The sequence below is a fragment of the Branchiostoma lanceolatum genome, chromosome 1 (genome assembly GCF_035083965.1).
Source record: "Branchiostoma lanceolatum isolate klBraLanc5 chromosome 1, klBraLanc5.hap2, whole genome shotgun sequence".
Lineage (NCBI taxonomy): Eukaryota > Metazoa > Chordata > Leptocardii > Amphioxiformes > Branchiostomatidae > Branchiostoma > Branchiostoma lanceolatum.
The window spans coordinates 16,018,635-16,043,647 of record NC_089722.1 but is presented as its reverse complement, the minus strand read 5'-3'; the positions used below and the strand labels follow the sequence as shown (position 1 = coordinate 16,043,647).

The following is a 25,013-nucleotide window of genomic DNA, read 5'->3' as shown; positions in this document are numbered from 1 at the left end:
GCATTTCATTGGGATTTTGTTTTTCTTCCGCTTTTGGGCATGGTGTAGAAAAGATATTTTTGTTTTTGACATTGTGTCTTGTCCAAGTCTACAGCAACAATAGCAACATTGGCGCCCAGTTAAATTTGTTAGTACTTTGGTAGTTTCGTTGTTTGGTTCGTACACTGGGTTTACAATAGCCTTTCCCCATGCCATGCCAAAGGCCTTTCCCTATGCCCTGCCAGATCCCTAATAAATGGCCATATTACATCTTTGCTACAAAATTACACAATCTAATTTTGTCAAGAAAATGAACAAAAATTGACCAAAAACGGTACCATGTAGTGAGGCTTAGACTTTAGATATCTTTAAAAATAACGTTGGCATGGCAAATTTCAACTAGCTCAGTCGGTTAGCACGTAGGTATCGTTCGATTCGTGGGGATAGGATGGCCCGCTGATCGTGACCGGGTACGGATAACCTTTTTTTTTTTCTTTTTATATATTAAGGAGGAAATATATAGTTTTTGCTGGAGTGTTCTTTTTTCTTTCTTCTTCTTTTCTTTTCTTAATCTCTTTTCTTCCAAATGTGCCCCGGCCAGCTTTTTTAAAAAGCATTCTTGTTTTCAAGCTGGGGGAAAGCTGAAATCAAAGACACCATGACATGTTATTGCAGTTATCCTGATGAAAATTGTTGTGTTCCACAGGCGCTCGTGGAGCGAGGGGAGAAGCTGTCGGAGTTGGAGGAGCGGACGGAGGCGCTGAAGGTCGGCTCGGAGATGTACGCAAGCTCCGCCCACCAGGTCATGGAGAAGTACAAGAACAAGAAGTGGTACCAGCTCTGAACCTGGCTCTTGTCCTGACAGCCTTTTATTTGAGGAGGGAGAGATTTTCTGAGCGCCCACGTCTAGTGGGGAGGGGAGGTACTCACGATTAACGTAGCACCCTCGCAGCGGGGGCCTGCCTTTGTAGAGAGGAATGTTGAGGTGCTTTTTGCTGCGACAAGGGCAGAAATAAGATAAGACCTGCCTCAGATGATCCTCCCACGCACTGTTGCTTCAACTGATGCCTACCAACCTTGGGCAGGGACTCCTAGACTGTTCTTTTACACAATTGCCAGCAGGTAGAGCACTGCAACCATAGTGTAGTGAATTAGGGCATTTATATGCTGAACAGACGGGCAGCAGAGAGAGTGAAACAGAAATAGGTAGCACCACGTTTTACGGTCACTGATTCTTCCCACGTCACGTCACTGACTATTGCCAGCACTCAGTCTTCTTCTTTTTATCTATCAAAAGAAATTCCTGATTCTAATCAGTTTCACCTAAGGAAACAATCTTGAAGCATTTTCTATATTCTTTGATAGATATGTGCAGAATAGTACTGTAACTTTAGGGCCTGTTGTATATGGCTCTTTCCTGTCTTCTGCTGCACAAGGACTATGATGCAAATGTGAAGGGAACAAAAGATTTTGTTCATCTTCGCTCTTGCAGGGGGGCGTACAGCTTATTGCTGAACATTATGAAGCTCATGTGTAGGCAATATTGCTGCAAGGCTGCTGTTCTGACTTATAAACATATGAGGTTTCACTATAAGGAAAGGTACTAGAATTCTCTGAGAAGCAATTTAAACTTGCAAACAGGAGGAATTTTTATGCTGCCTTTGTTAAGTGCAATCAGAATACTAGTAAGTAGGTGACTTTACCAAGTGGAATTCTGAAATGCAGTAAGCTATTACTGATCAAAACACAATCACGTACCATTGCGGAAGGGAAACATGTAACCAAGTTACCCTGATTGGGTTTACATCGGAATGAATTTGACATGTTAATGCTGCCTACATGGATTTTCTTTAAATTCTATTTTATTCCTTGTGAATTGGAATTATCAAACACCAAATGATAATCAGCAAACTGGCTTTTATTTCCTTATTATTATTATATTATATTATTCTTGAAGGACATGATATTAGATAGGAATGAAGAATAGCTATTGATAAAGTGTTGTAAAGAAATTTAAAGACAAATTTATGAGGATAAAGAAGATATATTGTCACAAGAAAATGTTTAATTTGCTTCCATTATATATATGCTGTTCTTTTAAAAAGAATGTAAGCTTTTACTCTGTTGAATTCTTCCAGCAGGAAAGTCTTCAGTGAAACTCTGATGTGTTATTCCAGTCCTGACAATGTACTTGTATTATTTGTTTTAGTGCAATATGGTCAATTGCCCAGAAGTTCAAAGAAATGATTAGCATTTTATGATGAATATTATCACAGTAGTACGCACTGTAAAATTTGTTGGTGTTCTTAAAATTTCTTGGGTGTAGTTGGACAATCAAAAGGACATGAGGCTGATAAAATGATTGACTGGCTTGTCATTCATGTCATCACTCAAGATTTCTGTTTTCATAAACAAGACGAAAGTTGTACCTTCTAGATTCCAATGTTTTTTACAAGAAATATAAGATTTTGGGGGAATCTCTCACTCCCTTACACAGTGCCCTGCATTTTGTCAAGAACGTGGGACTTTCAAATCGGACTAAAGCTTGATGAAATGCTCAAGGCTTTCTGTAGCAAGGTACAGGAATAAAGGTTATGCATGTAAAACCAAGCTCTACATATTATTCAGACCAACTATATACAGCCCTAATCCAGCAGGCCAGATTTAAAACAGTAGGTTTGCAAAACACCCCAGATCATTTTGAAAATTTTGATGCTATGTATATGTAACATTTTCATAAATAACAACACAACAATGCATATTTTATACAGAGTGTGATACAAAATGCAAGGAAATTGTCATCTACATCAATTTTTTTTTTTTCAAATGAGTTCCAAGTAGGTATCTAATTGTTACTTGATATGTAGCAATGTTATGGTTGTCTTTCAAAGAGACCAACGGATAGTAGGTTAACTAGTCCAAGCTCAAGTATAAAGGAAAAATGTAGATGTATAGATATTTGTGTCAGATGTAACATAAATCTAGTCACCTAACAGAGTGTTGGGTTCCAACAATGTCGACTGATATGACAACTACTGGTCCATGGTGCTGGCATGTAAAGTTTGCCCTGATATTCCGTCTTTATGTTACTCCAATGTGGTCGGTTTTGGGCCTTTTGAATTTAAGGAAAAATGGGGAGGGTTATCGGAACAGAGGTTGAGACGATAAAGTTAAAGATAAGTGAATAAGGACATGTTCTGAAAAGGTATGTTCTGGCAATAGCTGCTTATTCTATTCTGTACATGCAAAAAGCCTGAACTTCGAGGGAAAACCCAGTCTATATAGGCTTCAGTGGATGTTAGTTAGGAATATTACACAGCATTTTTCTTCCCATTTTCATTATCAAAGTCATCAAAGGGCCCAAAAATGTTGCTTGGACATACCTCTTCCCCTTCAAAATGACATTCAAAGAGGAAATTCAGAAACCCAAGTAGTTGAAAAGGTGTGGTAATCTTATGTACAGATAAATTGTCATAGAATGATCATCTTTTGCTGCTGTATTATAGATGTTAAGAGTTGTATTTACTTTTAAGCTTTAGACTTACATGTAATCATGTTTTTCATTGAAAACTCATAACATGATATCAGTATGTTGCCCAAATGGAATGTCTCGTCCCTTCGACTATACACTGATACAGTCAAAACGTCTTTGTAGCATAGTCAGTGTATGTAAGTGAAATTACAAGAAACTCTCTTGCCCAAGAGGGTGATGAAAAAAAACATTTTCTTTCAGTTTTTATATCTTCTCAATAAAACATTCCTCATGGTAACATTTTACAGGAAGAAGTAACATCTCTGCTCCCTTTTTTGGGATGATTGTGCAGTATGTTTTTACGAATTCGACAAAGTTGGACTTATTTGACTTAAAGGTGGAAAGTCTTAAGGTGAAAAATACTTCATAACCAATTAAGCTGCCATTAACAATTTTAATCGTTATGCGCATAACGTGCAATGCTGTCGAGACGAAACAAGCAAAACTAATTGAATTCTAATATTAAGACGAAGCGGAATGATAAAAAAGAAATGAAATACAAATGATGTAGATGTACATAAGATGCTTACTATGTGCTGTAGTGTCATGTATAGTATTAGATAGATTCCTGCACCTCTCCTGTATATCACGCCACACTGTTGCCTCTAGTTCAAGGTACTGCACAAAACAACGGCTCAACTTGATTGGTTGTTTGTAATCAAGAAAGATATATTTTCTAAAGCGCCACTTCGAGTGAGACCATGAAGCCAGGAAAACAGGCCGTGCTGTAATTACTATCATTTGATTAGCATTCATTAACGCAGTAAAGGACCCTTGCAACATGTGCGTCACACTAAATTTCCAAAGAACATTCAAAAGTCCAGTAGTTAGTTGGAGAAGGCACCTGAATCGAAGATCCTATGTCTGCAGCACTCATTTGTAAATTTGTGTTAGGTTTTGTATCCTATATGCTGTTTACTGTTGTATGTCTTACCAATTCTATTTATGTGTATAAAACGAAAATGATGTATAGATATGGCATAGAATACTTCTGGAGCACATGTGATGCTGCCCAACTCACCCTGTAGGAGGGGGTAGCACTTGCTGGGGCTCTGACCACTCTAAGTTGTACATATTATGACATATGTAGCAGATGTCAAATAAACTCAGTGTCAAAGTACACACAAGTCTCTTTCAGCTTTTTTTTCTACCGAAGGTGTATGATAATTATGACAACATCTTACATTCCAGCCTACTTTATCATTGGTGAATGCTGATTGGCTAGTGAAAGTAGATATCTGTCCAATGGACTGGATGTTGAACAAGTCATTCTTCTCTATGGCTGTCAAATGTGTATTTAGGCCATGTTGATTTGATTATATGGATGACATCATCTGGGAACCCTAAAACTGGTGCGAGCATGCGAATGAAAAAAAGTTTGAAAAAAATAGTTACCTTCATTATGAAATTTACGTGGTCACCAAGGTTGAACAAATGACTAAACACACAGAGAATGGTATACCAATTAATGGATTCTTCATTTTTGTTCATTCACATCTTCTTTGACTTTGGCATTCTACAACATTAGTATCCGTTTTCCGAAATATTTTTTTGCAACTTACGGCATACATGTATATTTGCTGATTTTGCAGCTGCTTTGCACGATTTACAGTATGATAGAAAACTTTTTTTATTTTTAGAAATGGGCGAAAATTGATGCGTAAGCGGGTGTCATCCATATAATCAAATCAACATGGCCTTGTAATACAATGCTTAACTTTCTTCTAACACTAAGGTATTCACGGATCAAATTTTAGACAACCACTGTCGCCTTCTTCAGGGTCGTTAAAAATTTGATCCGTTAACCCTTAAGCTGCCAGATTTTTTAGCAAAGTAAAAATCAAAAATGTTTGACCCCTGACCTCCCTCACGAAACCCGCGAAACACCCGGCGGCGCTAACTCCCTTAACTTCCTGGCTTCGCGCGCTACACGCACGCAAAGCTGTTTTGTTCTGGGGAATACCCTATCCCGGTTATAACCGGGTCCAGCACACAATGCATATTTCTGTATCCCTAATTAAGTCGGGACTGGCAGCTTAAGGGTTTTAATATCTTAGTGTTGGAAGAAAGTTTAGCACTTTATTATGATTACTACCAACACAGTCTGTCACAGATGAGCTTTCATGATAACATGGCCTCGTGTATACAAACTGCTAACTATATACCTAGTAGGCATATTTCCTAACAATATAAGTACATCAGAGTCCATTAATATATCAAACTAGCATGATACATTACATATTGCTTTGAAAAATGGCTGAAAACCTGTCAGGGAATTAATAACGTCAAGCAGGGCTAGGGTATTGGAAGATTCTTCTAAGTTCTGACATACCCACGGTCAGGCAGTGCTGTTGTCACTAGTTTCAGAGTAAGCCGTTAGGGTAATGTTGATATCTGACTCGTAGCTACTACATTTATCCATGTCCAACACTTCCAGCTGCTCTATTTGTGCCAGGTGCCCGTTGAGGACGGACCAAGCTTGGACAGACATGTTTAGGAAGTTCAGATGCACCGCTTTCAGCTTTTGCATGGACGCTAAGGTCTCTCCAAGGGACTCGGCCCCGTCATCGCTGATGCTGATGTGGCTGAACTTCACTTGCTCAAACTGTGGGGCGCTCTCCAACGCTGCAAGAGCGCCCTCGTGCGTCAGCCCGTTACCTTGCAGGTTCAGCACTTTCATCCTCTTCAGATATCCCATCTTCCTACCAAGCGATTTCGCTCCGGCATCTCCAATTCTATTGAAGGCGATGACGAGCTCTTCTAGCGTCAACAAGTGGGGAAGCTGCTCGGCTAAGATGCCAGCGCCGTTGGTGGAGAGGTTGGTCGTATGGAGTGACAAAACTCGGAGATCTTTCAGATGGACAAACGCTTCAGATAAGTCTGCCGCGGTGCCATCTTCGATCTGTACCCTAAATACGTACAACTCCTTGAGACGTGGCATGAAGGGAAGAAGCAGGACTATGGCTTTTGCTTCTTCGATTGTCTTGGTGGTGTACACAGAGATCTCAAGCGTTAGCCCCGGTGAGCTCTCACCATCGACGGCCTCCAGCGATGTAATGGAATCTGGTAAAGCTTTGAGTGACTCAAGAAGGCTTGAGTAGAGGCTAGGTTTCCCGCTTGTATTTTTCTGAAGGTGCCTCTCGCCGCCTTTCGTGACACAGTGCATAGTGAAAGATGTGAGACATTTCGGCATCACGTCGTAAAAATCATAGTAGGAGCAGACGAAGTCCCACAAGAAGTCATCCTGGATGTACGGCGAAGATGTACCGTCTTCATCAGCGCATACGCTCAGTAACTGCTCACCCTGGCATCTCTTGGACACAAAGTATCTTCTGACGAATCTCTCCCACGGACTTGGCATCTCGTCTGAAGAACAAAACACGCACAATTGCAAAAGTCAGCCTTATGCAACCTTCCTTTTTTAACACAGACCGGGAAATCTCCAAGCAGATGTAGAGTCTGACATAGTGTTTTACATGTCTCTGTTTTCTCTCTCTTTTCCTTCCCTAAAACCACTAAAAAGATGCATTAATAGCTGGAATAAACTTTTCTAAGCTGGACCCTACATCTGCTTGGAGAGTAGAAGTAACCTTGTAAACGATCCACTGGTGTAGTGTGGCGTAAGTTATTTTGTTTGTAACATAAACCATTTCGACTCGCAGAACAGACCTAGTGCTTACAGAATAGCGTGACTTGAATATTACACAGTACATTTCATTGCACAAATGTAAACAGGGCTATCCAAACTGATACAAAAGATGCACATATTATTCACCAGCGCCGCTTATAGTATTAGATAAGGTATTGGTAAACATGTAGCTACAAAACATACATTTTATATTGTATACACCCCCCGAAAAGCCGCATTTGGTCACATGCACTGAGGTTTTGAAACTTATGGTGGGTCCTTTTTTCATAAAATCAACGTAAAATTAGAACCATACCTTCATCGGTCCTTGGAGTTATCTCAATGTCCGCCTGTCGGGGTGAGGTGAGAACTGCAGCCGCGTCTTCCTCCAGAGTTTTCGCAAGATGCGTGTAACATATGCTCCTTAAAGAATTAGTGAAGGACCCGAAGACTTTGTTTTCCTTGGTTTCCAGGATGTCCAGCAAGGCTCTGACTTGGTTATGGCGGTTGGGGAGTGACAAGACCGTGTATTCCTCCGCTGGTGAAAACGTGCCGTCTGTAACAAGACATGCTAGTAGGGCGGCGACGTTAGGGTAAACTTTCCCCACGAGATTTTGCCTGTAGTGGTGCAGAATCCTCTTCAGAGACTTACGCATGGTGGTTGGCTGGTCGTTAATGACGTTATCAAGCAAACTAAAGCCTAGTAAAGTTACCAAAAGGATCTAAAAATGTGAAACATTGAGATCACGCTTCCCCTGGTTGTAAGTGTTGTGGCTAAGACAGTAGCACCGGTATCCAAGAGGGGGATACACACCGTAGCTCTTGAACAAACAATCGAGGGTATAGGTAACATGTGTTCTCAATGGGCTCAGTTCGGCTTAGTGTAGGACGGTAAGCCTACACGGTGGATACATGTGATCCGGAAAATATAGCACCTTCTGTGCTTTGAAATCTCAAGGGTGGGGTATATGTAGAATGTAAGGTAAGACGCCTAACGCTACGGTGTTCATTCAATTGTCCTATCGACTGCATGGTCCATTCAAACTTCTGGCCGGCCGGCCATATATCTTAAACTTCATCTTTCTTAGCGAAGCAAGAAGGAAAAATATAGCACAACGGCTGGAGACATTTTGAAAACGCAATACTTTTCTTTATTTGAGCCTATCATGAAAATAAGTAGCTTTATCGTTTTCCACCCCAAGCCCTATACGTTCAAAAAGCTAAATGAAAGATAGTGAAATTCAATGCCTGATTATAGCAAGATATTACAGACTTACTTATTTTAGCCGTTATTATTTAGTAAGTAGAATCGTGAAATTTATTTTGACATTTTGTAGCTTGTAGTTGACTGTATGTACAAAAGCTGCTGTACTTTTTGTAAGCTTCATCATCTTTTAGTTTTACCATAAGATGTGAATTTAAGTATATGCTATGATGACAGCTAGCGGAACTGTTAAAAACTGCAGCACAACGCTCGGTGAGAATGCGGCAGATGCGTGCAGGCAATTTAATGGGCAGCGTCATTAATATTCAGTTCTGCTCCTTGACGTAATAGCCAGAATAATAGCGAACAAATAGCTTGCCGCTCGCAGTCGTCGAGTGTTAGCAATTCAAAACAGGTCGCCGTCCATCGGATACGTATTTATTCAGGCCGGAGTGGACAATATGGAGCGTTGGTTTACATCCCTACATATCGAACGCAGCGGTTGTTGCTGATAGAGTATCTTTAGACGTTCCCTGTCCTCCATAACGGTGGACGTCGTGTCATCATGGACTCTTTGGGATATGCGTCCTACGAAACGCCCTGGACGGTGAAATTCCGCTCCTTTTTGGCGAGTTTCAGCGACGTTTTCAGTAATTTCGGGACCCACATTGGAGAATCCTACAACCATGACCGCTGCTACAGGTACAATATTTTAAACTCATATACATATTAGTATCGCTGTGAATTTTGATATGATTTAATGCATTGATATTTTATGCGTGGAGAAAGTGTGTTAGCCGGAGATGAATTATTGCATTATTGATGCTACCGGACAAAAAATTGCAATATGCACGGAGATTGGACTATCAGGTGCCTTTCAAGAATAAGAAAGGATTGAAAAGGCAAGGCACATAAAGCCTTTTATGCGAAAAAATACCCTTAATTGTGGTTCTCGTTTGTTCAATGGAAAATAGGCGCCTGGAATTTATCCTCCAGACAATTGCATGGAGCCATAGTGCTTGGAGAGGCCATTGCTCTAATTGTGTATAGAAGGCCATCCATAACCATGAATGAATAAGGCTTCATTAGCGATATAGCCAACGTCTGTATGTCTGTCTGTCTGTCTGTCGAGAGAAAGAGTGACGTGAAGATATGCATTTCAGTTTACCTTCTCACCCGCCCTTTGCAGTATTTGATTTTGAACGCTATTTCGAATTCTATAACAGAATCTCATATTGTTGGTGGAGGCCTACCGCCTGCACCTGTGTACTGAAATTTCAAATACCCCTTTAATTAATTGATAAAAATATAACTAAAGCCAGCGTTGTGTTTGGAGAAAAGTGAAAAGAAATCAATTTTTCCATTGATATAGATGGAAAACTTTACTATTTTCATGTAAAGAAATTAGATTTTATGCCATTTTCGGTGTATCCGGTTTGTGACACCCGGAAACGCCAGGGCCGGTGTACACAATGACGTAACTGACATGCGCAGTACGCCGCTTGTCCGCCATGTTGAATTCAAAGTAGACGACATCTTTTTTTGCACCCAAACTTGACTTCGCCGAAAACTTTCTCAAGATTTAGACCACTTTCTTCTGCATTTCCTTCAACGTCTGAGGTCTCCATCTTAACTCAACAATGGAGTCGTACGTATCAAGCAGTTTTGAACGATTTTGCGGCTGTAGAACTGTTGTATTATGGTTTCAAATTTATTTGTTTTGGCGAGAATTTTTTTGGAGCGTCCGATTTTATCCACGTCAACCTGTAACAGGTGTTTGCACCTGAACAGGTGGCACTTTTACTTTTTATCCTCCTTTTTGCCTCTTAAGTTGTGTGAAATGTTCGAAAATGTAGCTATCACACAGGAATAGTACTCACTTGTATTTTCTCTTGGATTACTATTTTTAAAAATTACAATGCCTTTCCAGCAGACAGATTTTGAAACGTAAATTGTAAAGTACTCTTTAAGTAGATAATTATTGTATTTTGAAGTAATCATAATGTTTTTCTACACTTACTGTACCTTTAGACCAACTGTAATTATTCAATTGCTTGAAACAGCTGTTGTATAATCTTATGGTGCATTTATTATTGATTTTACATATGTCACTCTTAATGTTAGATAGATGATTATATTATTAAGTATTTTGAAGTGTTCATAATGTTTTCTACACATACTGTACCTTTAGACCAACTGTAATTATTTAATTCCTTTAAACTGCTGTTGTATAATCTTATTATTGATTTTACATATGTCACACTTAATGTTATATTCATACTATCCATAAACATCATGAAAGTGAAAGTTTTCTGTAACATTATGTGACTAATGTTTTCCCAGGTCCGTTCAGATGCGACTGTACACCCTGAGTAAGCGTCAGTTCGTGTTGGTGTTCGCGGGATTCTTTATGTGCTTCGCCGTGTCTGTGTTCATTGGAGTGGCAGGTGGGTAAACACATTTGTTTACCTACGCATAAAGTCAACATCATAATCACACACACCCGTCTGACCTTGCATGGGGTCTGCATGCTTTTTTCCATGAGGCATGAGGGTTGACTGCAACGTAATGCCGTAGGGTCGTTTGTAAATCTACCGTAGCGTGTAATGAGTGCCAAGAATTTTCCTAAATGGTTAAACCACTAAAGATATAACACCCCACTGTTGAGGCTAGGCTAGCGGACGAAAGAGTTAACGGATTTGAGTCCTTTCTAGACATTTTGTCTTCACACTACTTTCCTCATGCCTCCTAGGTGTAAAATGGGTATATACCCAACTTCAGTTGGGGACTCTGGTCAAAGGTAGTGGAAGGAGAGGGATGGGCTCTACCCTCCAATACTGTGCCCTAAACACATTGAATTAACAATCTACTGTCCCTACGTGCTCAAAAAAGGCTCTGGGACTACCTTTACCTACCTGACGTTACCTTTTTTATCATGGTGACCCCACTCGATGCAGGTCCCTTAACAGCACACACAAGTATTGAGGTATAAAAGTGTAGTAAAATTTTGTATTGAAATTGAATCTTTTCATGTGCCAGGAAAAACTCCTTTTGCTTGAAGTTATAAATTACCCCAGAGATATAACTTTCCCTTTCATTACAGGTCCTCCGATCGTGTCTGAGCACAATGTCAAGGCCTCATCGCTTCAGTCACCGAAGGTGGAAAACTTAGCGGTGAGTAGTATCTAGATCTGTGACTCAAACACACAGTGTGCTTTGTGTTGTATAGTCAGTAAGTATTAAGGGTAGATACTCTTTTGGCTTAATAAGGTTCAAGTCCAGGTTTATGTCCAGAGGTTTAGGTTCAGGTGCGGACCTGAACCTCGACCTGATCCTGTCTAGTTGACATGTTTGGTTTTATCAAACCGATATTAAGCATAGAGAATTAAGACCGACACACACGTGCACGACTATAAAGGTTTCTTTGTGAGAAGACTTTCAAGACAAACCAATATGGATATTTGAATGTTGCATTTGTTTTAAATGCCTTTTTTGTCAGTGACTGACTCACAAGTCACAACTGAAGGGACCACCCTAAAGATTGATAAAAAAAAGTAGAGGAGGGACTCAAAATACTTTCAGGTTTTTCAGACTCAGTTCTTGGATGTCCGAATTAGGTCCAGCGAACTGGTATCCACCCCTAGTATATCATGATATTGACTTAAGCAGAGGCAAAATCAGCCCAAAATGTGGTAGGAGACTATTGATCTTTGATCTCTACTAGCAGTGTGCCTTTGTGTGTACACATGTAGCTGAACAACACAAAGGATTTGTTGCTATGTTGTAAAGTGCTGGAACACTCAACATGCAAAGCCTGTTGAACACCAGAGTTCTAGATCATGCTTGCTTAATCATTGTAGTAGGGACAAACAACTTATGAAATGTTTCCCTCTTGTTGTTTTCAGACTGGACCTTTCCAGTTACGAACGCCAACCCTGTCCACATTTAATCAACAGCTGTGGCTAACATCCAAGATATTCATACGAAACCCCAAAGGTAGATTAATAAACATTGTCTGGTTGCCACAAGTGATGTTGAATAAAACTATTTTACAAGACCCTAAACTGTGTGCCGATCCAATGGTAAATATTGCATTGTATTTGGTTTTAGTAATTTGTGAACGTCTATGTTATATGTCGATACTGATTTTGGTTTTTACCTAACATGCAGTTTTGTAAACAGCCTGAAAATAAAATTGATTTCATCAGAAATACAGATAGAAGAAGAAGAACACCGTTATCACATCTAAGCTCGAATAATTGATTCAACTTCATAAAACTTTCATGACAGTTAACTCCTGGTTATTCTATGATAAATACAAAACAGTCAGAACTATGTTGGGAAATATGTTTTTTCGGGACATGTTTTCAGGTGACACCATCAAGACCAAGTTCACCATGAGTGTAGTAGTGGAAGGCCAAGTGGCCGACTCTTCAGTCCTGATCACAGGAGAGAGAACTCACAACCACTCCAGGACACTACACTGTAACAAGGATGTAAGGAAGGCATACCACTCTTTTGTTATGCTTAACTTCAGTTCATATGAAATATGAGTACTTGAACATGCATGATAAGTAGCTAAATATTCTCTCATTGAGTCATTGTAAAATGAATTTCGATAAGCATACACGACGTGCATGCCTTTTCCTCTGATTCTGAAGTAATTCCAAATTATGATTTTGTAGAAAATAACTAAACCCCCTACATATAATTTTAAGCCTATACACTTAGATCATATTGTTCACAGCCACTATAGATGTTTTTTTTCATGATAAGTATCATTTAATGAACATAGACCTTTGTACAAAGTATACATGTACACCCTGAATTGAATATTAAAATCTTACAAATCATACTTCCAGTTCTCGATTCCTGCTGCCAGATAATCAAATTCCATTCCTTTGATGATGTCACAGTGAACATAGCAGCCAGTTTGCAACCTAGGACCATGCCTTACAAAAAAATGTTCTTTTGAATTTGAGAATAAGAAGCAAACAAAGTAAATATTTTAATACAATATCAGGGCTCGAAGTTGAATAGCTGTATGCCTAATTTATTTCAGACTTGTAACGACCTAGTGATCCTACATCTGGGCTACCTGGACTTCACCACCTACCTGGTCAGGGTCGTGTTCTTTGGGATGTCAGACAAATACCCAGTCACAGAAGTGGAATTCTCGGTGGGTAGTACAAGTTTATTATCGTTCTATTTATATAACAACAACAACAACAATCTATATAGACACAACAAAAGTATAGCAACTTTCATAACGTCTTGTACAACAAGTGGATACAAAAGAATTAACCTACATACAAGTTTGTTTTGATAATCCAACATGTAGAATTTAACGTATGACTTACACTACTAGTTCTAAGGTCTAAATATTCTTTGATTTATTAAACCTATTTTCACACAGTAAGGTGAATAGACATTCAGTAACATCCATTGCCAATAGCATTGCGGATGTTAATAATATGGACTTTCTCTTGAGAAAGGATGTAAAAATCATGTAGAAAGATGTACATGTATCCTTAAGTTGATATTCTCAAGTTTGATGCCATGTTTCTGAATTTCTCTTGCAGTTCAAGATGTACAACCCAACCTTCACCCAACTTGAGATCTGGTTTAGATTTGTCTTCCTAGTGCTCACATTCATGGTCACGGTAAGTATTTACAGCATATTTTTCAACTTATTCTCTATTAAATCTCTTATAGTCTTTGGCTCTTCTCTGTTACTTTCTTTCCACAAATTTCCTCCTTTTTCAGTTATTTCTATGACACTTGGTAGAATTGTATTACATACAAATTAATAGATAGAATAGAATGTGAAAAGTTACCCATATGTACATGTATTAACAGAAGTCTCTACTGTGTTCCAGTGCGTCTTTGCCCACTCCTTGAGAAGGTTCTCCATACGTGACTGGTCCATCGAACAAAAGTAAGTACTTATCTTTAAGAAAATACTACAACAGTTACTTTGTTTTAAAGATAATCTACCTTACATGTTTGCTGAAGACTTGTCAGTGACTTTGCTTATTCAACCACAGCAGTTTATTTTCACGAGGAAGTAAGGAAGCGCACTAATGTATTTTCTATATAGAGAACAAAATGGTACTATAAATCTTGAAACTTTCACAGTGACGCCAGTGAATTCCCTGACGCCACCAATCTTGTGCCCTTGGGGAAAAAGGCACTTTACACCCAAGTGTAAAAACGGGTATGTTACGTGAGTGGGTCTCGACACTAGCAATAGCTGCCTGTGTCCCACGTGTATTGCACTGTTGCAATTCTAATAAAATAAAATGAAATAAAATAGAATTTTGTATTTTGTCCAGATGGATGTCTATCCTGCTGCCGCTGCTCCTACTGTACAACGATCCCATCTTCCCGCTGACGTTCCTGGTGAACAGCTGGGTCCCGGGGATGTTCGACGCCGTGTTCCAGGCCTCCTTCCTCTGCGCACTGCTGCTGTTCTGGCTCTGCGCTTATCATGGCATCAGACAGGTGGCGCTTTTCATACAGTTAGCAATCATATGACACTGTTGCTGTGCTATCCCAATAGACAGATTCTCACTGTCCATCACAATTAGCAGTGAAACCAATGATAGCAAGGCAATTATCGGTTCAACCAATGACTGCATGTCCTTCAAATATTTGTGTCTTTTTGTTTTCATTTTGCATCTCTACATTTTGACAGAGGAGAGCGGGGCCATGGCATCGGTCTACTGGCATTTTGTTCCATTTCAGGAATTGAAGTGGACCATCAAGAATGCTTTCATGTCCCTTTTCATCATTCTTGAAATTTTGCTTTGCCTCTGAAGTTGTCAACCCTTCCATTTCAAGGAAAAGAGAATACTTGAAATGTTCTAGAAAATCCTACACTGTCTTTAAATAATTTATCAATCACCAGTTGTGTTTAAGGCAACCCAATCAATATTATAATTATATAGGGCCTGTCGGATTTTGAAAGTCAGTTTATCTAGTCATTTCTTTACAATGATAAGTTCAAACAACACTATTACAATTCAAAGCGACGTCCATGATGCAAAAATATGACTTTGTCATAATGTGAGAACACACTGGAAATCGTTGCCGGGGTTTTTGTAGACTCGCAAAACTGAGGGGATCATTATATGGCATGTTTTTGCTCAGTTTTAAAATGCTCAAAGTATATGAAGTATGAATGTGCTAGATAGTAAGTAAATGTCACTACAATAAAGATTTCAGCATTTTTTTTATTTCCATTTTTTGGTCCCTAATATTGCTTTGGTTACCTTTAACTTCATTAGGTCAAACGTTCATACTTATTATTCATGTTCTCACAGTATGAGCGGAGATTCATGACATTCTACGTGCCCAAGGTCCTGATCGTTGGGCTTCTGTGGATCTCTGCAGTTACACTGGCCTCCTGGCAGGAGTAAGTAGTACTGCAGTCCCTTATCAACTACAATGTGTAATTAAAGATAATGTTTCTAGCAACATTTTGTGGCCAGAAGCATTCTAGTGTCCATCCCAACTAGTACTTCAGTTTTCCTGGTGTTGTTTTAGTTTACCACATGGTAAATGATAGCAGTCTTAGCCCTCATAGTAGCATAGTAAAATAAATCCTTCAACCATGTTTGGGTACGTTTCCTGAGCTAAATTATAACAGCCAAGAACTAACCGTATACATGTACAACATTCTGTAACATCCAGAAAATGCAATGCTGTTGCTTTAAATTAAACACTCTCACACCCCTTTCCTTTCCTCCCAGGTATAACGAACTCCAAGATCCAACATATCAGTACAAGGTGGACACAGTCAACTTCACAGTAAGTCAAAATCTTACTTGATTTTGATAATAAGATAAAGAAGATAAAGGGATGAAATATATATAACATTGACATGCCATGCTGATGTCAATTCATCCGTGAATAGTTTCATCAGTTTGGTAAGTCACTGAATAAAAAGACTCAACCAAGTGATTTATTCCACCGACGTTTCGGTGACCATCTGTCATCCTCTGTGATTGTATATTATGTAAATACTTTGCGTTTGGGAATGCATCTCATTATTATGTATAAGCAGCGACACCTGTGCTGCATTGCCATGTGAACCAGTCAGAATTGCCTTGAAGAAGGTGACAGATGGTCACCGAAATGTTGATGGAATAAAACTCTTGGTTGTGTAAAAAAGAGTCTTTTTATTCATTGATGTCATCAATTCCCTTTTGAAAAAAATTATGTTGTGCCAAATGCTTTTTGTTTTATTTTTGCCCTAGGGGATGCAGATTTTCTTCTTCGTCATTGGTTCAGTGTACCTACTGTACCTGTTGTACCTGATTGTCCGTGCCTTCAGCGAGCTGCGTGCCATGCCGTACTTTGGTAAGCTATGACTTACTATGATTATTGCGTGGCTCCAGTCTTAGACTAGTAGGGCTGTCTCCAGGACCCGTCCTTCCATCCATCCCAGGACAGAAATTTGGTTGCGGTCAAAAAAATTTCCATGACATAGAATAGATGAAAAGTTAGTAAGCTTAGAATGAAAAACTGGTGCAATGGTCTAGTGGGTAGAGTGTTTGCCTTGCATGCGGTAGGTCATGAGTTCAAACCCCGGCCGGGTCATACCAAAGACTCTGAAAATGGTACATACTGCTTTCTCTGCGTAGCACTCAGCATTTGGGAAAGAGTATGGTAGTTAAACACACACCACTACCAGTGGACTAGCCCCCTGCTGTAGTGACTGCACAAGGTTGTGTGGCCCAAGGGCTGCCGAAACGGAGATGGGTGTTGCCTTATGCACCGTCTGGTGCGGGAAGGACTTTAACTTTAAGCTTAGAATGACAGATTTAACAAGGAAAATTAACAATATGGGCTCCCGAACAATGAGTGAGACAAAAAATTCAAAGCTGGAGATATCCCTGACTAGTGCAACGAAATGTCGATGAGTTAATATAAACAATGTTTTGCTGTTGTCATTGTCACTAGTGGTACAGACATTTCTCTTCATATTGATGCAGGTTTTGTTGTTGTTTATTTGTCACTAATATTTCTCTACATATTAAGCACTAATTCCAAACTAAATTGCGTTTTTTGTTGTTGTTTTTTTCAGACCTGAGACTGAAGTTCCTGACAGCTTTGATGTTCGTAGTGCTGGCCATCAGGTATTTTCTCTAACACTGTACTTTTGCACTGAATTGATCATAAGAGTTTGTATCTGGGTTTTTTAAGTACAAATATACAAAAGAGGCACCTTGGAAAAGGCAAAGCGAATGGGAAGGGTGCAAGTTGAACTGCAATTGCCAACACAAAAATTGGAGTTTGCAAATTTTCGACTGATCAGCTCCTGTCATTGTCGAGGAATGAGCAATCCACTGCTTCAATCTGTGGTGTCACGTTATGCAGATAGAGCATGTGACTCGGTGAGCGGTGGATCATATGTTGCAGAAAGTCTATGGCGCCCCCCGTCTCAATTGCAGTTTAACTTTGATTCCGAATGACTTCTACCAACAAGTTAACATATTGATCTGCATTGTTCAGCAATGTCTTGTCATCAAATTTTCAATGTCTGTGCTATCATATTTATTATGACGTATCCCTTTCAGCATTGCCATCACAGTGATGCGGTTTGGAACGGGAGTACTACAGGATAACTTTGTTGCAGACTTGGCTACGCACTACAAGAACTATATCCTTTCTGACAGCCTTGTTGGCTCAAATCATATTATGATATGTATAAAACTGTAGCTATGTACCAGCCATACCTTGTACAATTGTTGCGCAATAAAGTTATCAATATTATGTTCTATATGGGGTAGACAAAGCCTCAGCCAATCAACATGGTTTGCACCACAATCAGAAAAACAGTCAGAGCTCCGTAGTTCCTGTTTAGATCTATATTCTGCCTGTCTCCCCCTTTATTGTGTATGTTATTAATAATTGAGTTTTATTTGCAACTTCTTGCCCAAGGGCTAATTGCAACATGTGACAGTATTTAGGTATTTAGAAAAAGTATACAGACTATGCAAGGTGACAATGGTGACAAGTGGAACAAGGAACTGTTTTGATAAGAACTTCTGCGGAATCTAAATTTCTTCCATCTAAACTTTTTGGGGTTTGACTTTGGTTTTTCATTGAAGCACTGGAGGATGGAGTGTCCCACTTTTTCTGTAATGACTGGGTTTTGTGAAGTTAACAAAGTTGTAGATTTCTTTTTGTCAGTAAACGTTTGGAAATTGCAACAAGTTTTTATATGGCATCTTTAAATAGATAGCTCTTTTCTTTCTTTCTTTATTTTCCGAATGTTATGAAATGTTGAGGCTTGCATGCTATTCCATAATTGACTTGACCAGAAGAATTCCTTGACAGTTGATACCCGCGGAGTTCCTGTCGTTCTATGGCCTGCTCAACTTCTACATGTACACCATGGCATACGTGTACTCCCCTTCCAAAAACGCCCTTCATGGTAAGATTCCCAGAACCTACTAAGGCCATGTTGATTTGATTACTGTAAATCACTTTGATATAGCGGCAGGAAAATATAGCGGTTGAGGGAAAATTGAGTAGGTCACGGCACTTGATTTTAACGATGGGTACAAACATTACTGTCTCAAATATTAGTGATCAAATATTAGCGATGATGCAATTTTACTAGTGGCCGTTAAATTAGCTAAAATTAAGTACACAGTTAACAAATCAAGAATTACAGTATATGGATGACATCCTCTGGGGACTCCAAAACTGAATCAGATGCAAGCATACAAATAGATAAAAAGTTTGGCCCCCCAAAAAAGTTGCCTTCATAATAAAATTCTTAAATGTTTTGTTTTTTTGCAATTTTAATACAGCATGTATTTTCTCATTTTCAGCTACCTTTTATGATGTATAGTATGGTCGCAATGCAATACAAACAAACAAAATCCAGAGCAATTTGTATGACATCACTTTACCATTTGTAATATTTGTGGTACACATTCATCTACCTTGGAAAAATACAAGTTGTTCATTTTGGTTCCATGTCTGAACACAAAACTATATTCTTATCTTACAGAATCCCACTTCAAGGACAACCCTGCATTCTCCATGTTGAATGACTCAGAAGATGAAGTCATATATGGGTAAGTTCCAAAACTTTGTTGTTAGAGTAACAATTTCAAGTCATGCATTTCCCATTTCAAACTGTAGCTGTGATTACATAGTGTGTGAAAGATTGAAGAACTTCAGTTCACATTCAGTGTCAAATATCCTAAAGCAGTCTCTCCTTGTTCATAAGGATTTCTGTGATGTTATAATTATCATATACATGTACTACCAGGCTTTAAAGTATCGCTACATGCTTGTGTTGTTGTTGTTAATCTTAGATTTTATCATCAATGTCTGGTCAAAAACTCTAAGTGTTGTTACAGTGTTCTATTGATATGATAATAATGATGTAATGTTGTATTTTAGACAAAGTTTCGAAAACATTTGTCAATACCAGGCTGCAAGTGTAAGAATAGTGTTAAGTATTGTATTAGACGTTAACATTATTATTATTATTTTGTTATCTCAATTACCCATGGCATTCTGTGCATTTATTCCCCTGGGGAATAAACATGCAACAAAGATTATCATTATTATATCTTTTATAAACCATTCATCATCATAATTTATTGCCATCTATAGGAGTGACAATGAAAGGAACGAGGAGAGAACCCGCCTGACCAAACCAGTGCCAGCGTACCAAGACAGCGACTCGGACTAACTGTGACTTTCCACAGCAGCAGTCTTTATCCTTTTGTAGTAAGGGTTAGCAGATTAAGACATAGTCAAGAATAAAAACTAACATTTATCTTCTAAGATCATTTGATGGAATAAATGTGTAAGAAGATCAATCTGGTGAACATACATTGTAAACTTGGCTTGTGTATTATGTAGTTGCTAGTTTGTGGTTGTAGAGTAGGGAGGGTGGCATGCTCATGTACATAGGATGGTAAGAGCTATCATGATCAGATGGAAAGACTAAGGTCAACATAAATACATGTATGTGTTGATATGCTGAGATTGTTTGTCACTACAAAATTGGAAATCTGAGTTCTTGATCAGATTTTCAAGTATCAAAAAACCTCCCTACTATAACTGGCCCACCCCTCACTTGTGAGTTTGTTTTTTGCCATGACAATTTGGCCATCTGAAACAATTTGTCTATTTTGGTCGCTGCAATGCTACGTACACAGAGAGTCCTGTCTGTAACTGTGGGGTTAAATACAGTGTATGTTAGAAAATCACAGGTGAGTGTGGCTGTCCTTAGCAGGATGATGGTTAACCTAGAGGTGGGTTGGACCAAATTTAACAGGCGATCAGTGTAATATCTTAGTATACGTGTTTATCTTCCTAATTTCATCAGAATGACATGTTGCATTGGGTATGAAGTTGTAATTATGTAAAGCCCCTGTCACACTTGTGCGTATATACAAGCCCGCATGAGTGGCATATCAACATGTTTTGGTTTAGGTTAACTTTGCAGCCGAAGAAGTAATTTCTTTGGTTTGATAACTAGACTGCTCAATGGTGGGTCAAAGTAGAAAACAACTTCCTCCCTGCAAAATTTCCTTAAACCAAACAAAATTTTGTTACTGTGGAACTCATGCGCACTTGAGTATACGCACAAGTGTGACAGGGCCCTACAATACATGGAGACTAGTTTTCAGAAAAGCTACAACCATTGATATCAATTTAAGAGAGAAAAGACAAGTAGCTGTCGTGTTTAGTGTAAGGTAGTCAAACTTTTGGTAATATACCTTAGAAAAACAGTATTAATTCATGTTTGTATGTGCAAATGACACCTCTAGTGAATTCTTAAACATGTACTTTGTACAGTAAGAAGCTTTCTGCAATGAAACATAGTTTTTGTGTTAACTTTAGAGAACCCATGACATGCTGGTAGAGTCGATTCCACATTACCGAGAGGGTGTTTGTTGCCTTTTGTTCTAACATTTGCAAAACCTTTGTAACAATCTAAGGGAGGTAAGTGACTGTTTAGAACAATTTCCAACATTCATGTGATGTTCTAAATAGTTTCTGCTGTGTTCCAACATGTTAGACAAATTTCTAACATTACACATGTTATTTGTATTATTTTCGAAACTGTTGGAAAATAGGTTGATCATTTGTTCCTATATGTTCCAACATTATAACAACATGGTATAACTGGGTCAGTGGGATGGGAACAGGGCAATTCACACATCCCTTCAAAGTATAGGGGATTAGGCCTGGGTGCCATGCATAGACACCTCAAGATAAAGGTCCAGACGTGAAATCTAAAAATATACAGAGGCAGACAATAGAGTGCGATTAGCACCTACTTTTATGGGGGCAATAACCCAAATCTACCATTTGAAAAATGATGCAAATTGTTCCAACATGTTCAAACAGTGAAACAATCTCATAGATGTTTGAAAATTGTTCTAAATAAAGAGACATTTGTGCAATTACTTTCCAAATAGTTCCAACATATATTTATAAGTTAAAACATGTTCAAACTTTCATTCTTGATTGTTTGAACAATTTAGAACATTTCGACTGGAATAGTCTTTTACCTAAAATTGTTTGAACTCACTAGCAATATTATCTGAAAACCCTCTCGGTGACATGGAATTGACTCTAGTTGTACAGTACTAAGATATGCAATTGCTATGTTAGGCCACACCAATGTGATTTCTTGGTTAATGGAATTTTTGAAAAAGTGCTAGATAGGAAAATCAACATGAAAACAGAATCTCAGTGAACAGGGTCAGGTGCAAGTTTTCTCCCAAGCTTTCTGTTTTAATGATGTCCTTGTGCTATAATTAAAAAAATCTGTTAACCAAGAAATTAAATTGGTGTGGCATATAAAAAGAAATTCACAGTTACAGTTGTACTGATGCTTTTCTTGCTCATTTGTTGTCATAAGCATTGTGACACAGAATGCTCTCTTCTATGTAGATAGGACGTAGGTAAGTTATTTTCCTCAATGTTAAAAACAAAAGCTAGTAGTAAATGTATAGAGTAAATATCTGCTACATGATAAAGATATATGTATGGAACACACATCTGTCATATTTCAACTAAAGTTATGGATAAACATTTGATGAATCTGTTGTATGCTGAAATATCTGTTGCAGCTTGATTTTGAAATCATAATACTGTGACCGTACCAAATATTTCAACTGTGATGTACCAAATATCAATTGAACCCATTTCAACCCGTTTATGTGTAATCAAAGAAAATCTCTAGTTTAAGCAAGTAAAAATCTTTTCATGTCAATCAACAAGATGCTGTATACCCAGATGTGTAGACACTTTCAGATTTCTGCCATTGTGGTTTCTGACTGTTGGTGTTTTTTTCAGTTTCACTTCTACAAGGCAAAATTTATGTCTTCGAATCAATCATAAAGTACATGTACTTACAGATAATACTACTTAGTGTTTATTTGCTGCATTTCTTTGTAAATATTGGTCTTTCTCGTGGCGTAAAATTGTGCAGCTGGTTGTTTTAGTTTGATGTACATTTTCTGACAATCTTCAAATAATATCATGTATCATTATTGTGTGATAGTAATTTAAGAAAGGCTCCTCAGCTAGGTGTAAATGTGCATTTGATTGTGGAGGAAAGAATCCAGTTAATTGTATTCAGAAAGTAAAGAGCCAAAATTTGTATTTGTTATAATCCTTAAGTTCTAGCCTTGGTTCTAGCCTATGATTTTGTCAAGATTGATATTTGAATATACAGTATAATGATTTAATGATTATTTGTTGTATGAAGTAGACAGGATGAAATTATTTGGTGGTGGAAGAACTGATGTATTTAAAGGCTTTCCTCAGAATAGGCCAGGAATTGAATATGTGCAAAGATTATGGTCAAATGTGGTATTTGGTGAATAAAACAATTAATGTACAATCATGGTGGAGTGTCAACTTGTCTATTTTTTTGTGCTGTAGTAGGTCAACATACAGTAATGTGAATGAAATATGATGAGTCTTATATCTACTTCTTAGTTCAAATAAAATCATTAACAATAAGTGTGGCAATTAAAATTATTGCCATAGCGAAGGTGTCTGGGTTGATCTTATAACTTCATTACTAGGAAAGTGCCTACGTAGCACTCTAAGTTCTGCCATAATATTTGTTCAATACGCACTTGGAAATCAGAAATGTGTCTGCCAAGCAGATATAGAAAGGCACCATAACTTGATGAGTTGACTATAATGTTGTCTAAAATATCGTAACCCGTAAACTTCAAACCCCTTTGCGAGTCTTTCGCGATTTCCCTATACCCGAAAAGACCGCAATTTGGCGGTCTCCTTTGTCACTTTTCACGATACGGCCGGGAACGGTACTGCAGATTAGGCTCCAATAGGGTATTTACTCCCGTCTAATAAAAACGCGAAACTATTCAAGGCAGTATATATGCTAAAAGCCCATGAACACTCGACCAAACAGGTCTGAAAGTATTTACTTACATTTAGATGACCTGAACTGTTCAAAGAAAGCACACGCTGGCATAGAAAGAGTCGATTCTAAGTGCGTGAGTGGAGCTCATGTCATATCAGCCGAAGCGCCTCCTATATTCATGTCCACATCAAGTCTAGTCCGTAATGAGTAACTTTAGGGTATGTGTGGATACCATTCGCGTCCCTCAAGAACTTTGGACTTTTACTCAACTATTACTCCACTCATATGGGGTTAGGGACTGTCAGAGAAGCCCGGCTGTGACTCGGAAAATATTATGATCTTTCATCCCAACATCTGCTTGGAAATCTTATCCTTTTTTTCTCCGACAACTTTGGTTTTGCCTTGACTGTTCATCCGCTATTCATATGATAAATATCTGAACACTAGACCCTGAAATGATATGAGAAGGACATACTGTACAGACTGTACCTGTAAACTATAAATTATAGACTATAGGTTCTATCCTACTGAAAATTGTATATGGTTCTTGTCCTATGTTGCCTGAAATTACCAGTTTATATAAAAAAATAGTCAAATATGATTTGATAAAGAACCCCAAAACGTCAAAACATGTTTAATCTACCATTCTGAATGGTAGATTAAACATGTTTTGACGTTTTGGGGTTCTTTATCAAATCATATTTTACGTTTTTTTTAAATATAAACAGGTAATTTCAGGCAAATTTCTAGACTGCTGCAAACATGTACAGCCTTTTAAGCAAACCTGTCTGTTCAACTAACGTACAGTTTGAAGGCTAGTGTCTGTGATATCATTCTGTGGTCTGATGTCCAGTTCTCTGTCATTTTATTCATAACAGCGGGTGAATTTGAGTTTTAGTTAACAAGGCCAAGTTACTTTAGGGAAAGTGGATGCAGTTAATATATTCCCTTAACCCACTAATGGACTAAACTGGAAATATGTATGAATAAAGGAGGCGCTTCGATAGGCGTGATATGAGCTCCATCCCCCGTATCTAAAAATCGGTCCTGTATGGAGACGCGTGATTTCAAAAGTCTTACATGTCATCCTACATGTATTTGAAGACTTTCATACCTGTTTGGTCGAGTTTTTAAATGGTCTAAGCTTAATGCCTTTGATATTTTCATATCTTATAAGACGGGAGTATATACCCTATTGGAGCCTTATCTGCAGTATCGCTCCCGGCCGTATCCAGAAAAGTGACAAAGGAGACCGTCAAATTGCCAAATTTCGACCTTT

At 38.4% G+C, this 25,013-nt stretch overlaps 3 protein-coding genes across 13 annotated transcripts in view; 2 read left to right on the top strand and 1 right to left on the bottom strand.

The window, feature by feature from the left end:
* Positions 1 to 4,631, top strand: part of LOC136437553 (syntaxin-binding protein 5-like) — an 83,711-nt gene extending 79,080 nt beyond the window's left edge. For all 10 annotated transcript variants that reach the window (XM_066432172.1, XM_066432195.1, XM_066432215.1 and 7 more), the window contains one exon: positions 686 to 4,631. In XM_066432172.1, coding sequence (XP_066288269.1) covers positions 686 to 823 — 138 coding nt within the window. In that variant the 3' untranslated portion in view covers positions 824 to 4,631. The remainder of the gene's footprint in view (positions 1 to 685) is intronic.
* A 1,173-nt stretch (positions 4,632 to 5,804) lies between these two features.
* On the bottom strand, positions 5,805 to 7,924 carry LOC136427945 (uncharacterized). Its single transcript, XM_066417179.1, has 2 exons — positions 7,456 to 7,924; positions 5,805 to 6,877 (listed from the first exon to the last, which is right to left on the bottom strand). The coding sequence occupies exons 1-2, from the start codon at positions 7,793 to 7,795 to the stop codon at positions 5,850 to 5,852; spliced, it is 1,368 nt and encodes a 455-aa protein (XP_066273276.1). The 5' UTR covers positions 7,796 to 7,924; the 3' UTR covers positions 5,805 to 5,849.
* Positions 7,925 to 8,680: 756 nt separating this feature from the next.
* On the top strand, positions 8,681 to 23,243 carry LOC136437537 (transmembrane protein 181-like). Of its 2 annotated transcripts, none has more exons than XM_066432155.1 (17): positions 8,681 to 9,045; positions 10,687 to 10,790; positions 11,447 to 11,517; positions 12,249 to 12,339; positions 12,715 to 12,839; positions 13,406 to 13,522; positions 13,926 to 14,006; positions 14,223 to 14,281; positions 14,679 to 14,847; positions 15,669 to 15,760; positions 16,098 to 16,155; positions 16,605 to 16,707; positions 17,435 to 17,486; positions 17,928 to 18,010; positions 18,698 to 18,787; positions 19,373 to 19,439; positions 19,987 to 23,243. In XM_066432155.1, exons 1-17 carry the CDS (start codon positions 8,909 to 8,911, stop codon positions 20,063 to 20,065), a joined length of 1,578 nt encoding a protein of 525 aa, XP_066288252.1. In that variant the 5' UTR covers positions 8,681 to 8,908; the 3' UTR covers positions 20,066 to 23,243. The 2 variants fall into 2 exon arrangements, with proteins under 2 accessions (XP_066288252.1, XP_066288259.1); XM_066432162.1 differs by lacking the exon at positions 8,681 to 9,045 and adding an exon at positions 9,839 to 9,991.
* The last annotated feature ends 1,770 nt before the right edge of the window (positions 23,244 to 25,013 follow it).